This window comes from Anopheles aquasalis, chromosome 2, assembly GCF_943734665.1.
Source record: "Anopheles aquasalis chromosome 2, idAnoAquaMG_Q_19, whole genome shotgun sequence".
Taxonomy (NCBI): domain Eukaryota; kingdom Metazoa; phylum Arthropoda; class Insecta; order Diptera; family Culicidae; genus Anopheles; species Anopheles aquasalis.
In genome coordinates, this window is record NC_064877.1 from 48,396,986 (window position 1) to 48,415,000 (window position 18,015).

General features: G+C 43.1%; 1 protein-coding gene across 9 annotated transcripts in view; it reads right to left on the reverse strand.

The window, feature by feature from the left end:
• Window positions 1-12,225: 12,225 nt before the first annotated feature.
• Window positions 12,226-18,015, reverse strand: part of LOC126572754 (tyrosine-protein phosphatase 10D) — a 45,124-nt gene continuing 39,334 nt past the window's right edge. For 5 of the 9 annotated variants that reach the window (XM_050232349.1, XM_050232352.1, XM_050232351.1 and 2 more), the window contains 3 exons: window positions 17,846-18,015; window positions 17,646-17,765; window positions 14,701-15,878 (listed from right to left, as the gene is read on the reverse strand). The exon at window positions 17,846-18,015 is cut by the window's right edge and continues 89 nt beyond it. In XM_050232349.1, the coding sequence (XP_050088306.1) occupies window positions 15,088-15,878; window positions 17,646-17,765; window positions 17,846-18,015 (1,081 nt within the window). In that variant the 3' untranslated portion in view covers window positions 14,701-15,087. The other 4 variants (XM_050232357.1, XM_050232356.1, XM_050232355.1 and 1 more) reach the window with 2 other exon arrangements.

Genomic DNA, 18,015 nt, shown 5'->3' on the forward strand with positions numbered 1-18,015 from the left:
GGGCAGCGGCGGTGTTGGCACGACGACGTCATTGCCATCTTTCCACTCCATTGGCAAGATGTTGATCATGCCATCTTCCGTTGCCAATACGGTAAATGTTGGTGCCAGTTGGACCAGCGCTAGCTTCTGCGAAGCTAAGGAAGTCTGCGTTTAGTAATTCCTCTTCCGTGTCATCCACGGTTTTGTTTGTATATTAATTACTGTTCATCCCTCCAGAAAAAAAAGAAGCAAAAGCTAGGAGGCCCCAATTTTTGGCGAAAGGAGCATGCCTACAAGTACATGTGGCAGCTCCTTCGAAATCGAAGTCCGGTAAGGGAACCGAACCGGGGAACTTTGAACTTCCTAGACCTTCAAGATGGTCTAGGAAGTCCATTGCATCATAACACTTACATAGAGTGAGCTTCTCCTGAAAGAGAAGGACGCTTCAGTAAATTTTACTGTAGCTGTTACAGTAAAAATACTTACTACATCGTTATGCATGTTCAGCAAATCCATCATTCTCGCTTTCGGGCCTCGCTTACTACTCATTATGATAACGTACTACAATCCTACCTACAATCACTGCGATCAATAACGAAAATACTGCTCGGCTTTTCGGAATCGTTTGAAGCGTTCTTTTTGTAGATCTCGCGGGAACTTAGTATAATAATTGTAGGCTAATGTTGGATCCTGGCCTGAAGTTTTTTTTTTTGTAGAACAATAGCTGTTGATCGACAATCAAACCATCGCATTGTTCTGAACAAATGTGGGTTCCTACGCCGAATTTGCTGAGAATTTGTTGGAATAGCAAGAGCAAACAGGATTACGTGTTGTTTCGGCCAAGTGGAAATCGCTGCGTTTCAGCTCAATCTGGAGCTGAGGTAAGAGTTGATCAATTGATCTTCCATGTTCAATGGTGACCGACGTTATTCAGAGCCATGCTGATTGCCATTCTGATCTAGACCATCACCACAGTCACAGTTTATAAAGTTATCCTCCATGCTGAAGTAAGCAGTCGAAGAAGAGGTGTCATTACGGTTTGGTGTTTAATATAGAAATTTGTGAAATGATTGTGGATGGACGAAATGGACGATGAATTATTAGATATTACCTACGTAATTATTTGATGTTCTCTGTACTAATGCGCTGGTGCGTTGCGTTGGCCTCTTCTCGTTCAAACTCAATACACACAGGCACAATAAATGTGCCATGGCATGTTTCCGCTCCACACAGCGAGGACGTGGATGGATAGGAGTTAGAAAAAGAAGGCTCCGAAGAGCCTCCTTTTTCTCATTGTGGAGCATTGTCCATATTCCAGGACTCTACTGTCCATATTCCAGGACTACTGTCCATATTCCAGGACTCTACTGTCCATATTTCAGGACTCTACCTGTCCATATTCCAGGACTCTACATGTCCATATTCCAGGACTCTACCTGTCCATATTCCAGGACTCTTACTCATTGAAAGCGTCGGGGGGCTCAATTGAGAGAAGAATTGGCTGAAAGTGAATTCTTTTCTCCATTTCACACCGCGCTAGCTTGCAGTCAATTTCGCTAAACTGAAGACTGATCATTTCAGTTCGGTTGCTGAGCTGACGGAAAGTCTGCGTACGTTCCTTCGCAACCGTACCATTCACATTCATTGTGTGAGTTAATTGCTGTACTTCACACAGTATGAACCCATTAACAGTGGTAGTTGTGCACGATGTCATTCGTACTACCATATTGGTTTTCGTTAGAAACCAGCAATCGTGGATGTCGCTGGCATCTAAGTAAAACCATAACGATGTCCGCACAAACTCGTACTCACCATCGTAACTGGGTGGTTCGAACTGCGGGTAGTTAATGTCTACTCTATCAGCCTGTCCGATCCACGCATCATAAGCTGCTTTCTACGGATTTAGTGTGTCATTTCTGTAGGTATCAGTGCGACATTGCTCAATTACCCATTCTACACGGTCAGTGGAATTCCGCTGGCCCGTGTCTGCTCACTTCTTCGTAGATATGTGGAAGAGTATGGCATTTTAAAGAATGTAATTCTGGCTCACCGTGGAATTGCGCGAAGAAAGCGGTTAAGAATTGCAATATTAACAAACGGGCATATTCTAAGTTTGCACCCGGTGTGCAAAATATTACTATAGCCGTATGAAAGTCATGTACCATTGCCAACACATCGGCTGGGAGCAACCCAGCAAAAAAATGGCCCTGCGTATATAAATAGATAGGCATAGTGGTCTGCCCTCCATTTATAATTTACTTTGTTATCTATGTCGGCTGCTTCTTCCATCTTTTCGATACCAAAACACTTAGGTATAACCATGCTCATCGAATTGGTTTGGAGTAAAGATACCATTTCTCATGAAAATTGATAGCATTTTGGGCACGATGCCCAGAAATATTACATGGCGCATGTCGCATATGGGGAATATATTGTGTTGTTTCATTTCAAAAATTGAGGATATCTGACCTCTTCCTTTGCCTTTTCCGCCCTTTCATTGTTGTGATCAATAAACACACCCAATGGATCGGGAGACTGTGCCACATCAGGTTTTCAATCCTCTTAGGAATCTTCAAAATGCCTGGTCGAGAGTTTATACAAACTTCCGCACTCTTCTACTTGATCCACAATGTGCAGCAGATCATGAAATTTTGGCAGTGGTGGCCCATATTCTTGCTCATACTCGATGACAAAACTACTAAGGAGCCGTCTAGCAAGCGGATAAAAGCTAGCATAACACGGCGCGGATAGAATTCTCACAGCCGCAAACAGGTCAGCGTATAGTTTCCTTATTGGCGAAGGTAGTTGACAAAAGGCTACCACTCCCAAATATTCAAGGACGAATCCCACGTAATTGCGGTGCAAACAGGGTTTTCGTTCAGCAGATGTATTCTTGTCTGCGAATTTTAGAGAGGGAATTTTTTTTCCCACTACCTTATATTCAAGAGGGCATAAGCCGTTATTAAGGAAGGTTTTTAACAAGTTTTGCATTACCCCAAGAAAGATGACATGGCGCATGTCGCAAATTAGTACATCGTTTACAACGTTAAAATTTGCATACCTCTTCAAGGCGTTCTGCGATCTACGTTGTTTCCGACTGTAATGGCCCCTGTATTTGCCTACACTTTAGACGTAATCCGAAGAGGAAGATACTAACCAACGATGGAGGTATCGCATGAATCATGAAGATTACATGAAAATACAGTTAGCTAGCCAACATGTGTGGTCCTACAGATTCCACACTGGGGCAATGGTGTTAATTATTGGTTTATAGTATGTGTTCTCTTCATATACCATGCGTACTAGTTTGCATTGTATGTCACGAATAGGAATAACGACTCTCTCAGAGTCGTCACTCCGCTGTAGGAATGTATATGTGGCAAATGGTGTGGTGCCCACAAAGAAATCTTCTGCGACAACATTGTTCATTTTTAGCCCATGAACGCGAGTTGCTGTCGCATATTCCATCCGCACAATTCCTAATGGGGAGAGGAACCAACAATCGTTGGTTTTGGCATTGAGCCAGAAGTACCTCGTTAGCCGCAATTTCGAAAATCGGTCATCGTCGATTGGATTTTCGAATTTTGGGTAATTCCCAAACTGAAACCTTACATGGCTGTGGTTCAGGTTGAAAAAATTCAGTGCGTCCTTTATATACTGCGATGCAAAGAACCCATCTCTATATCGCTATATCTCAAGCTCAACTCGGTCCAGGGAGTTCCAGGGATGGGCGAGAATTTCAACGTGTGGAGTTCACTTACTTGTGGGAAAGTATCGTCCACAGTTGTTAAACATTTCATTAATAGCCAATGCGCCTTTTCTAGTGTGGGGTGTGGTGTGCAACAAGTAAAAATGGCGATGTGCACCCACATGAACAAACTGTACAGTTCATTTGACAGCAATCCTTTCAGTAGGACTGGCCCTGCGTACAGAAACACAAAACCAAAGTGTTCTGCTCGCCAGTAATGTCTTGCTTCGTTAATTGTTTGCAGTCTTGGCAGCTGTGAGATACCAAAGCAAATTGGTATGTCCAACGCCATGGCGGCTTTGTCGAATGCAAGAGGGCACAAACCGTTAGAAAGGAAGGTTTTCAATAAGTTTTTCATCACCCCCAGAAATATGACATGACGCATGTTGCAAATGAGTACGTCGTTAACAACATTGAAGGTCGCATTCCTCTTAAAGGCGTTTTGCGATCTCTTTTGCTTCCTACTATAGTGGCCCTTATATATGCCTGCTCTAAATGAACAATGTAGACGTAATTCGGACAAGGGATTTCTGTACCTAAATTGCAATAAATCTTACAAAAGCGGCACGGTTGCTTTGAACACCATGGCCTACTGCCCGCCATTCTATATTGGCTCTCAAGGTCCCTTGCAAAAGTGCGAAGCTTCACTATTCTTACGTCGCCATTTACAGTGACAGTTTCTAGACGAATTAAATCGTCGACCGTGTGCTGCAGCTTTCCATACGCCACGGTACTTCTTCGTTGGGGTTCCTTATTCAGCACCACCGATGCAAGTTATCGGCGATCATAACGCTGCGTACCATATCGAAATTGGGTAGACGCTCTAAAGGAGACCGGTCATGTTGATAATTGCCGTATGCTCCACTGCGGAATTCTTAGTCAGTACGAATGGCACCGACCGCACTCGAATAATACATCGTGTTTCCTATAACCTTGCCTAGTGGATAGGCACTACTATGGACACAACTGCCCGTAGGCTTAGGACATGCAACATATAAATAACCATTTAAAAAAAATTTCACATTATTTTCCTAAATTATTGACTTTACTTCTTACCCGTTGATAGGCATCGACCGTTTTTTCTGCCCCTAATGCGTATATGTTTTTAATAGTCTGATGAGATTACCCTGCACTTCTCCAATATAACTAGCGTAGAGCAGTTTAGTGAGAGACTTATACTTAGGCACTATAAAACAGTAAGCTTCGGAGTGCTGGCGTGTAAAACATTTGAGACACTTAGCTCTAACTTAGTTGGCGAAGCCGCTTCATTAAAAGGGTTGTAATACTCGAACAGTTATAAATACTTCTGGATAAGATCTGCTGGATAAGTATATTTTACAGGTGCTTGGGGACGGGAGAATAAAAAAACAAATCATCTGATCTACGCCAAAGAGTGGACGCACGTTCCACGAGGGTGACTTAACCATTCCCTGCGCCGGCTACTGTGACGGTGTTTTTCATACAAAATGTTCAGGCTTGTCCTCTGCCGGATACTTCTCCTCTGCCAAGGCAATGGATCAGATACCCCAACACTTGTGGATATGCGCTGATTGCTTGGATTTCATTGGTCATAGCAGGTCCTCCGGATTTCACATTAAGGTTTTTTTTTTGTGCCGGACTTCGCTGCCTGCTAAGCTCTGCGAGCTAAAGCGTAATATATACTCGTGAGCATCGTAGGCTGTCTGGGACAGGCGCACCTCCTGTTATATCGCGAGCGTTATGGTCTCCTATCGATGTTAGGGCTCCTTTTAAATTGAAATCTATCATTAGATCTGGCTAGAGACGAGAATGTGACAGTTTACTGCGCCTTCTTAATGCAATGCGGTATTTAACGCTTCGAATAAATATTTTTGGTTATATATAGCAATCAGCGCGATATCCGAGTTGAAATGGGTGCAAACAAGCAACCGTTCATGATCTCCTTTTCGCCTTCGGGAACCTACCTTCCTCTAACACACCTTCTCCTTACCTAATCCTGCTTGATCGCGAGCTATGCCCCTTTTGACACTAAAAGTAAAGATTAAAAGGTTACCTTTTACTTATCCTTTCGTACCGCGGTTTGTGGCTCCCACTCCTCATTCCTTCGGTACCGCTATCTCCACCCTTCCATGTTTTAACGACCGATTCTATCCATTTTTCAACTGCTTTCCCGTCATATTATTTACCCTCCTTTTTTTTATCTTGCTCAGACACAATTATTGTCTGTCTGAGGCATAGTAAAGCTCACTGAAATAAGTAAAGAACAAGGCTTTAAATTTATTTCGCACCAATCTGTAGGCAACAGAGGTTCTCACTCATTTCGACTTCGCTGCCGGAAGTCAAAAGAAATCAGCAATCACTGAACACACGAGATCAATCTCACATTTGTCCCTAACAGCTAATTGAATCAAGATTGATATTTCATTCGTTGTTGATCTGAGCCTTTCGTTCCGGTTGCTGTATCGCGTAATTGTTTTCCCTGTTTTTTTTTACAAAGAGCTTCTTTTTGATTCCCTTGTTGAAAGCTTGTACTATGCTGTTAAGATATCGTAAAAAGTCTTTCTATTTGATGCCTAAACCTCTAAACTAAACCTCAATCGACCATTTAATTAGTCCGTAAAAAGTATGCATGAAGGTTATGGTCGAGATACGATAAACTCGCCGTTTTTTTTTTGTCATGATTTGAGACTTAATTTTGAAGAATGAGTTTGTAAGGAGTTTTTTTTTACAATAATTTTCATTATTAGCCACAACTTCGAATGTCGAAAGAAATGATCTTCTTTTGACGCGATCCATGAATCGATCCAATTTTTTACCAAGTTATATCATTCAATCAAAAGCAAGCAAAAACATTGATTAGAATTACGTTATTGATTTTGAATTGTTTGATTGATCAAACATTCAAAAAAAGTATGTATTGTAATGTCTCGTTGAAGCAGACGAAAATTTTACTTACTATTGGTTCATAGAAAAAAAAATCACCTTATTGAATTTCGATCAACAAAAAGTAAAAGTTTTTTGTGCCACTTGACTCGCGCGCGCGCAGCTTGTCACTTCAAATATAACCTTAATAATCACGTAACGCACAAAGATAACCAGCGAACGTTTCGCACGGTCGACCGCATGGCGAGCTTCACAGCTGCTGGGGCCAATCGTGGCCAATTGTTACTAGCCAACTGACCTGACCTACCGATGGAACAACAGCACAACAATTAGGAACGGCGCGTCGTTCTTTCATCGCGTTTACCAGAGAGAATCCTTTCGCTCAGCACTCGGTCAGCCAGATGCTCGACTGAACTCCAAACATTATGAAACAATTCCATATTAGAATACAAGATCAGGGAAATATGAACATTTGAAAATACTGAAACCTGTACGATAACATTACGATTTTTAAATCGTTAGTAAAGCTGCAGTAAGCTCCGTCTCTCGGACTGGGAATTATGGAACTGTTTCGTTCCAAGCTAGGGTAGGTTCTAAATTGATAAGCGAACGAATAAGGGACAGAGAATGTATGATGGTATGTATTAAGGAAGTTGTTAACGTACAAGTTGTAAAAGTAGATATCACTTCACTTAAAAGAATATCAAACACATGTTCATAATTTCGTTGGATGTATAATGAAAAATAATGTGCGTTACATACCAAGCGTAGTTAAAATTACACTGTAAAGAATATAGTCAGAAGCAAGGCCTTAGGGATTTACTTTCTATAATTTGTTAAACTTTTTAGGACGCGAATTTTCTAGGCTTAGCATCGTAAAAATTTCTCACTCAGAGCGTACCAGTTTAGAAGTTGAAAATTGTAACAAACAACGATCACACGATTTGTAATACCAGCACCATGCAGAGTTGTAGGGTCCATCGCCCGTACCTATCCACCTTCCACCACCGACCCACCCCGCCCGGGGCGTTCCAGTAGGGAGCTAGTTGGTCTGCCAGGAAGACGAGAAACACAATGTTAGAATTGATTCTAACGTTTCAAATAACAGGGAATTTGTCGGTAAAATTAAGCTTTTATTGGCTGGGTGGCGGAGCTAATAATGCAAAACAAAACCACAAATTTGTGCCTGTTGCTGTTGAATTCATCTAATTCTCGCGCGCCTCCCTTTTTATACTCTTCGCGAGGACACTCAGCGTTCATCATTCTGTTCAGCGCCGTGGCATGCGCACTGTTATAATATTCTCACTAGCTCACGCACTGTTTATAACACACAACGAAATCGACTTCTGGCAAAAGTGTTTGTATGCAGAATCGTTTGTCAGCTTTGGACTAAGACCGAGGATCATCGCGTGCGCCGCTGGCAGTGACAGTAACCAGTTGTGAGAAAACTTTCACTGGTACAAGTGAGTAATATGAAGATCAGATGAGCGGATGCTGAAAAAAAAAACTACAATCTCCGGCCTCAAACCAAGATCACCTCATCATCCTGTGAGAAAGAAGTCGCTATTACGCTGTTGAAGATGATTGGAGGAAACGCATGATAAAAACCCTGTGGTCATAAGGGGAGGGACATTATATACCGCCCAGCACAACAATAACAAATAGTAACAACGCAAAGTAACAATAGCACAAACAGCAACTTACGGCATCAACAGTTAGCAACAATAGCGATAGCAGCGACGGTAGCAACAACAGCAAGATACAACGGTGAAAATAATATGCCGAAGTGCTACAACAAAAGTTAGCCACCGAGCACACTGTGCATAAGCAACACTGTAGCGGACACCAATCCTGCCCGAGGATCGATCTAATTTTACGTCCAAGAAGATCAAAAACATGGAGGAACGATGGAAGAATACAACAGCAACGTTGCCGCTTAGCTCTGCGGAACCGATTAAGGCTGCTGGGGGGCGTTCTTGGCGGTTTGATGGAGAGGTAAAGGAAGGTGGTAGGGAAAGGTGCATGAACTCGAGGTATCTTAGTGAGGATCAAACTAATAGTTATGTTGTTTATAGCTTTGAGTAATAAATGTTATCTATTGTTAAGAAAGCATAATCATTCCGTTTTCTCTCTTTTCTCCTTTTGCGTATAATGGGAATCCTGAAAGAAACAGAATGATCCTTTCTTTTGAGGTCCACGTAAGTATTACGATGCTCGCCCTCTATCGTCGTATCGTCGTCTATCATCGACCGAGTTATATGTTGCTAAAGAATTTACATTCCAATCTTGGAATATGGTTTGTACTAAGTATAAGTAGCTACAGTCCACTACAGGATTATCATGAACGTTGAAAGAAGGTAATTATTTTACCTGTAGTATTATAAAATTTCTAGAATGAACTGAAGTAAATTATCTATTTTCCTCTTCTTTCAATTGCCAATCGCCATTATTCTGGCATCTAAAGACTCAGACGTTTGCAAGGTGCATGTGGTGTAACGTTTTCGTCCTGGTCCAGGATTATGGCACTTTTCAGATTGACACTCACTCCGATTGTTTCTCATTTGGGTTTGGTCACCCATTCAATTTATTCACTTGCTTTTGAAATTGTTTGCAGATGCTTTCATGACGCTTTGATCGTGAATCGTTTTTGACTGTGTGTGAATTTCTTTCGATTGTGATTTAGTATACAAACTTGATTTTTTTTTCTACTCTAAATTGTTTGACTGACCGTTGTTGTTGATAACGTCCCTTTGCGATTCAATCTTTTTGATTGGATCATCCTCAGCTACATTAACTTCACATGGCTGGTCACTGAAATGTTGCCCATTTTTAGTTAGCGTAATCGGTTGTGTGCAGATTGTAGTTTGGGAATAAAACAAACTTTTCTCACGCTTTGTTGATTGAAGTACACAAATTGCTTTATTTGTGATGAGCTAGATTCACCCGGTGGTGTCTTGTGATAATTCTGTTCTCAACCTCAACTAGTCTGTTGCATCATTCCTTTAGCGTTTGAAGACTGTATTTGGCCACTTCTTGAGACTGGCACTTGAGTCCGATCGTCAATTATCTGCCATCACCCTTTCAAAATAGCATAACATATCTTATATCTTATAAAATAGACATTTATCTTGATTTGATTAAAATTGATCGAATTGAATTAGCTTACTTTGATTTGGTGCCAGATTATTCAAAAAAGAATTACTTGAACATAATTGGCGTTTTTAATGTTGGAGAAGATGGGATACCGATAAGCATTTTCTCAGTGAATGCGTATTTAATTGTTATAATCATGTTTAAATTAGGAAAAGTGGATAATTTATTGATCCTGGTAAAAGTGGTAAATTTATTGATTAACTATTTGATCTTTGATAATGTGCCTGAGAGTAAAAATCTAAAACATTGATTTGAACATTGGTTTGATTAGAAATGTTGTATTCACAAAAAAGAAAACAAAAGAAAATTATGTTCTAAGGACGAAAAAGAGTATGCCAGCGAATGCCATTTTGCAGCAAAACGGCTGAGGAACGATGAAAATTCTTGTGAATTTTTAATATTACAAGCAAACTGTATGAAATTTAATTTGTTATGATGAAATGTTGCCCATTTAACGGAGACACGTGAACAATCGCAATGCTTAGACAAGTTTAGCTTTTGATACATTCAGCGATGCATCGATCTATAGCACTACTGATACAGCTAATGTCGCAAATTAGGGACTAAACGACACATGAATAAACTTACATCAGATTAAAATCATTGCCATACTGAAAATGATAGATAATGCCCCCATCATTTGGATTCAGTGTAAACCAAAGGTTTCTACATAGAAATACCCTTTGTTTACACTGAATCCAAATACCACAATCGTATCTCGTGGTAAATCCATCAAGCCAACGATAACAACATCCCGGAAACTTACCTTGAGAAACACCACAAACAGCCGCCAGTCGAATGGGAGATGATAACTTCAAATAAAAGCAGATCGAGTTTTGCTTCATTTTTTCATTTGGGTTTTTATTCTTGGAGTAATTGATATGACGGCGTTCATGTCTTGTTTCGTTCCCTTTTCACTGTAAAACGTACGGAAGCATTAATAAGTCGGGAGGGGAGGATAGAGCTAGACTGCGTTTTACCCCCCGGTCCTCTACTACGTTTTATCTGTCCGCGCTACACCTTAGATCGCGCCATCGGCAGCACAAAAACGATCGTTTACGACAAGTTGTTCTACAAATTGGAAATGCTCCCCAAAAGTGTCCTGCCCTCCGTTGCCGTGTGCTATCTTCTTCTTCTTCTTCGACATTAGCACACCAAAAAGGGTCGTTTATAAAAAAAAGAAGAATCCAGGAAGCTACCTAGGAAGTAGAAAGTGTATGTATGTCTCTCTGTGTGGTCCATTCGCACGGCGAGGATCCTGGCAGTCCTCTAAGATTCGGTAGGAGAAGTGTGGTAAGTTAATAATTTGGCTGTAGATTTCCTGCTGAGGTTCCGTGAATGATCGGTGTGCGCGATCATTACACAACAGTAATGGTATGAAAGGATGTACGAGTGTCTTGTGTGGGTTGGTGGGGAAACAGTTTACTAACCGGAAATGGAATGGAGCGTACTTCTGGCCGTTGAGAATGAGATTATTGTATGGCCATGGCTTTACGCTGTCGTTGCGTCGTTTCTCGTCCAATCCTGCCTCATCCTCCTTGCTCTCTCAGCTGCTCCTATCTTTTTTTCTCTTTTTGCAGCGTGCACCAAAAAAGAAAAACGGAGGAAACCCTGAATATTCCGATTTGCTGCCCCTACACAACACGATCGGAATCGGCCGGCGCACTACCTTTCCTCATTTCTCTCTCTTTCTCTTTATCTCAGTGGCTCTTTTGCCGATGCACTATAAGTAGTAATGGTTTCGATAAAATGATTGCAATGCCGCGGCATGTCGCGGCGCGCCGCTTACAAAAATATGTACAACGAGACCGAGATTTTTTTTCCTTTTTAAAAACAAACAAACAAAACTGTAAACGGATAAACACATAAAAGACAAAACGGTACGAAGCTCGAAGCCTCCCTCCCTCCCCCCAGGCTTATTGCTAGTGGATTTCGATTCTCTCGAAACACAGACAGACAGATAGCCAGCGAAAAGCGTTTTAATGCGCGTGACTCAGCTCACGCTGATGTGTCCTGGGGCTCTATAAACTCGGCGTGCTACACTGAATACTCTCTCGCTCTCTTATCAGGTTGAACCCTCACAATGCCACGAGGGGGGCCGGTGTTCCTGCTCTTCTCTGCTCTACAATTTATGTATTTGACACAATTTGTTTGCGGGGTTTGGTTTGGGGTTCGGTGTTTTGCTCTGGGGTTATTGTATCCTCATTTCGATAACTTGCACCTATTCCAGTGAGCGATCTTTATACGTTTATAATCTTTTATCTAGGACTATCTGTGTTGCTATTTCGCTCACTCTAGCTTTCTCTCTCTGCTGCTCCTGCATCCTCCTGTTTCGCATGATCACGATACTCTTGTTCCCATACACACCCCCGGTTTTACGTAGCTTAAGTGTGGGTTCCCCTCTATCTATTCTTATCCGCAATTTTGATTATTAGGTTTTAAGGTTTTCCACGCGTGTTTCCGTTGAGTGACGACTGACTATCTCGAGCTTTTCGGGCCGTATTACGTGCTGTGCCGGTTGCTTTGTTTTTTTTTTTCGTTTGTATTATAATTAGTTCGCTTCGTATTTAACAATGCATTTCCGTTAATATTCATCGCACAATTGGAATAGTAATCGAGTGTAGTCCGGCAACGTTCGGTACATTACACGCTCACAGCGTCCCCCGACAGACTCCGCGTTTGTCACGAGGAGGAAGAGGAGGAGATTCCGCGGTATCGAGATAAGAGAGGGGATTATCTATACATTTATTACGCATTTACCGGAAGTTAAAAACCGTTATCATCGAGTGTTTTCAATTGTCGCACCTAAGAAGGGGGAGAGAAAAAACATTCGCGCGATCGTAAAGTGATCGATTCGATCCCGGAATCCACCCCGCGGGACATAAGATTCGTTTTTGTTTAACAGTAACTGTACCGCGATTATATCATGATAGTCCGGTAGGTTCGACATAAAGACTGGACGCGATAGAAAGACGAGGGAGGCGGGAAGGACAGGGAGAGTGAGAGAGTATAGGGTTAATGTTTTACAATGTTTAAAACGTCCTCTAATATACATTTACACATAGCACTAGCACCGCATGAAAATGGACTATGGCCACCAATTGTCAAGTTAACAAGTCATCAAGAATAGCATATGATTGCTTTCTTCCTTCGTCTCCGTGGGCGTTCTCCGTGCCATCAATCACCATGTCCCGGGACATCTAGCTGCCTCGGTCTTCCACCTACCACCTAACAGACTGTCACATGGCAGAAGAAGACAGTGCGATGCGTTTCACGCTTCACATGATCGTTTCCTCCCACGAACTCCTCTGCCACATGGCCCTGCGTCTGTAGGAGCTGCAGTGGTAGTAATAGCGATAGCAGATATGCAGGGCATAGCTGAGTTTAAGTAGTAATTACAATTTGTAGCCACATATTCTTTCTTCCGTGGCGACCGTGGTAGTATGCCGATTGACTCTCACTTCGAGGACCGTCCTTGTGGTGGTGGTGGTGGTGGTGATCTGACGGAGAAGCTTCACATTCCGGACTCAGCGATTCCTTCGTCATCTGTATGTGGGTGTGTGGTGTACATGCGTACAGGAGAAAAGAAGAATTAGTAGTCGATCAAATAAAATACGTTCGTTTGCAGTAGAGAACGATGATGATGACGACGACGACGACGACGAGGATACGTAGCGCACACATCATGCTGCTGTTGCTACCATCCGACAGGCGCTCAACGATCGTTCGCGGATTGCAACACACAAACATGACAAAACAATCAACAGCAATTGACAAAACACAACGAGACATGCATGGTGATCAACAACAGGAAGAGCAGTAAACTGTCCTTAAACGCATAACACTATTCCATCTGCAAATACGCGGAACTATGAAGGAAAAAGTGCTACTTGCTTTTTTCTGACTTTCTTTTGATTATACAACGAGTAACATCACTTGAATGAACATAACCAATTGGTTACTATTAATTTTCAATTCGTTCCTAAAGCTATCGAAAAACTACTGAAGTGAATTGACATGCGATTGAAGGAATAAAGATTGCAACTCCCTCACCACTTGTGCTGGGTGATGCCATGTCTGAGCTATATCTCGTTCTTACTGTTTGACCAAACATAATCTCATTTGGTAGTTGTAACAGTCAAATCGGAGACTTTTGCACATTAACTTGCAACAAGGGACAAACTTATTTGAGTTTTTTTTAAATGTTTGAAACAAACTTAACTTTTATGTTTGAAAGAATAGAACATTTTAAGATGATTGCCTAGCATATCTCACACGTGAAGCAAAGGTACATGGAATAGTCATGCGTTTATGGGCAGTAAATCAAACTGGAAAGTAATCTTAATCGCTGGATTTCTGGAAAACCATGGAAGAATCTCGGGAAGAGATGAACTGCCTCTTGACAGCGTAAAGATTTCACAACAACAACTAAACAACACTTGAGAGATAAAACTTTAGAGGAGGCATTCGAACTACTTTTAATTTACTTGATCTACTTGAGCATAGAAAGCATCATTTTAAAGGAAGAAGGAACTAGACAGACAGTAAGATTGTTGAATTGGTTAGTGTGAGTAACGGAGGCGAGATGTAATGTGTTACGAAAGCAAACAGGACAGATGCAGCACACACATAGGTGAAAGGAATAAGAAGAGAAGGTGCTACCAACCCATTTCGCGTAGTTTTAGATACAGCTCATCGCTAATGCCATTACCACCACCAACGACAGCGATGCCGGGGCTGCCGCCGCTAGCACCGCTACCGACCACCAGACGATCGCCATTGCAGCCATGGGCAGCACCTCCTGCTGTTGGCGAGTCGCACAGATTGTTATCCTCATCGACGATCACGATGATATCGTCATCCTGCTCGTCCTCTTCGACCTCCACGTAACTGTGATGCTTGTAGCGCCCACCGCCGCCTCCTCCTCCACCGTTGTTGGCACTGGCGGCGGCGGCAGCAGCGCCACTACCAGCCCCAGCCACCACCATGGCAGCCGCAACGGCGCGAACGTTGCGCTCGTTGCGCCGATGCAACAACAGCTCCCGTTGCTCGTGCGTCTGTTCATCCTCTTCATCCTCTTCCTCTTCTGCGTCCGCGGCCACAGTACGCGCCATTCGACCATCGCTGGCCAGATGGTCCTCGACCTCGACCTCATCACCCTCATCCGATCCATCGATACCGTCATCGATCTCCGTCTCGTCGTCCCGGGCCGTCCGATCGTCATCGTCCGCGCGCAGGATGATCACATTCGAAGCGTTACTATTTACATGGCTGTCGTTGTCGTTGATAGCGATCACGATGCTGCTACGGCCGCTGCTCCGGTTGTCGCTATCATTCTCCAACTGTCATCTTTCTTCCTTCCACAGCTTCCCCCCGATCGTGGTGGTAGTTCCGGTCTGTGGTGGATGTGTCCCTGCTGAATGGTGTTGTGTGGTGCCAGCCGGTGGTGCTTGTACTTGCGGTTGTTGTTGTTGATGCTGCTGCTGTTGGTGAATGGGATCTCCCTTGGAACCAGGCTCACCACCGCCGCCACCACCACCACCATTGATACCATTGGTTGTGGTTGAAGAGAAAACGAGCGATCGACGATTCTCCTTGCCACCGATAAGTGAGCGGCGTTTACAAGGGCTCGACTCATAACCACTGTTGGCACTGTTGTTACTATTCGTTCCACTACTACCGATCGATCGTTCATCGAGCCCACAGGACGACGCATCGCGATCCTCTCGATCACGATTGTTCGTCGTCGGTGGCTGCTGCTGCTGCTGCACGTGACTATCAGCGGTTGAGTTCATTACCACCGTCACCGTGTGCTGTTGTACTTTGGACACTATCATCATCCCATCCACTGTCACCTCGACCTCCTCTTCCTCATCCAGCAGTTCCTCTTCGGTGGTTTCTCCGTTGGTACAATGCCTTTGCTGTTGCTGCTGCTGTAGCTGCTGCTGCTGTGACTCGCCAGCTCCGCTCTCAATCGATCGTGGTCCACCGGAAGACACGATGCTGCGTCGTCGATCAAGCTCCGGGTCCGGGTCGGATTCTACTATCGCTCCTTCGGTCGGTTCCAGCTGTAGTTCATCTTCCGAGCGATTTTCGATTAGTAGCTGCTCCTCGGATTGCTGATCGTCTCTAGGTTCTACAGTTCCCGTCGAATCACGCAGAAGCGGTGCGGTAATGACGGCGTACGAAAAAGATGGAAGGTGCACCACCACCACGGGACGATTTGATCGCGCATCGCGAACGCAGGTTAATAGATCCAAACACCACCGGGGGCGCGCGCATGAAACCCATCGTGACCGCGAGATGTAAGTATTGTGCGAAGGCAAACCCCGTAGGCATCATCGGTTACGGAAGAAACGAAGTAATGTTGGCGTTTTGTGCGTAGGTTTTAGGATCATTTTTTTGTACAGAAAGTTAGAGATCGTGAGAACGACCCGAAGAAATGTGGAAAAAAGAGAAGAGCATCAAATAGTAAACAAAGGGCGATCTCGAGTCTGGGCGGCTACGCGGTTTTATTCGATCGTTGGCGTAAAAGTGTGTTTAAAAAGATTCAAAAGATTTACATGTCACTTCGCTTCGTTCGTGGAATCAAATCTGAAAGTGTGAGGTGGCTGAAGAAGAAGCCACACAAAACTCGCTAGACGCTTGTTAACCGGGTCTGCGAATCGCTGAGCTGACCGTCCGCCATTTGGTTTAGCATGCTTTCATCTGTTGTTTTTGTTTTGTCGTTGGTTTGGTTTAAAAAGAAACAAAATTTTAGGCACAAACAACCGTGACGGCCATCGGTAAACGATCGCGGATCACGGCCGGACGGACAGTGGGGACGCAGGGATGAAAATAGAAAGTAAACAGAAGAAAAAAGTAAAAGGATCGAACATAATTCGTCACCATTCAGCGGACAGAATCCGTTGACGACGTGAGGCAAACTGATGCAGATGATGAGATAGCGATGAAACTATTCACATAACATTCAAACAAACAAAAATTACACCCATCGAAACGAAGATTATTTTGCGTCAAATCTCATTCACACACTGATTACGTAGGAAAACATTATTTATCTGGTGAATTATTCTCTTTTGTGTATTGCTCTGTAACACGATCCTTGCAAATGCTTGTTTGTTTTACTTTTCGCTTCAGCGATATGAGAGGATGAATCTGTAAATTTTATGATGGTTTCTTCTCACATACTATAGAACGTGCAAATATTGCTTGTTAGCGCATAGCTTAAGTATATCAGTGATATTAGTATTAACACCTAAGTTGCATATTATTATAAATTTGGAAAAATGTTTGGCTTAGATTTCAGATTAAAGTGTTAGAGCAAACATTCTGTTCCCAGCAATTAGATGTAATGTTATAAGCGCAATAAATAATGTTAATTTAAACTTTTAGAAAAGAACCATATTCAGGGATTAGTTAATTAGACAAATTATAAAATAACTTTATTTGAATGCAAATAAAAAGGTGGTTATAGTCGGGTTACATCAACGAGTGAGGCAGGAGGGTAAAAACAACGGATGAAAATTTACTGATTGCGAGTTGGATTCTCAATGGATAAGATCGCTTAATGTTGTTCAATAGATCAGCATACTCGCTAGCGCATAAACTAGCAGAGGCAGCCAATGGAGCAAGTGAGCTTACACGCTTGCATCAGAAACAACCAACAAAGATGATGCGAGCGAGAAGATGCAGTTGAGATTACATGAGGAGAGCGAAAGGCTAGCCGATTTGATTTCCAAATGGGTAACACAATTTGACGTAGTTTGGCCACCCAGGGTAGCCAGGGTATCACAAATGAAAGATGTGCGCCTCCGTTGTTGCTGGTAAGCTTTGACGACAATCGTTTCGCGAAGCTTTGGCGGTTTGGCGTGAAATCGGAATCTGCATTCCCCATACATACCTTCGTAGCCTTGATTGTCGTGAATTTCACGCTCGGTACCTTCCTTGCCCTCCAAGACCACCAGCAAACACTGATGAATGCAGATGTACTGCTGCTCAGTTTGTACCATCCAGACACGTTCTGTGGATGTGGAACAAGAAATGCGGACGTGTTAAAATTCTTGGTCCTTTTTTGGACAACATTTTACGGAGTCGTATTACCTTTTCGCATTGCCCAGACGATACCGAAGATGTCGACGTAGTCGGACACCTGGATTTGCTGCAGGATTCTATCGAGCGTGATAAAGGTACCCGATCGCCCAACACCGGCACTACAGTGCACAACGATGGGTCGCTGATCGGGACCAACCCGCTCCCGGAACGCTCGCACA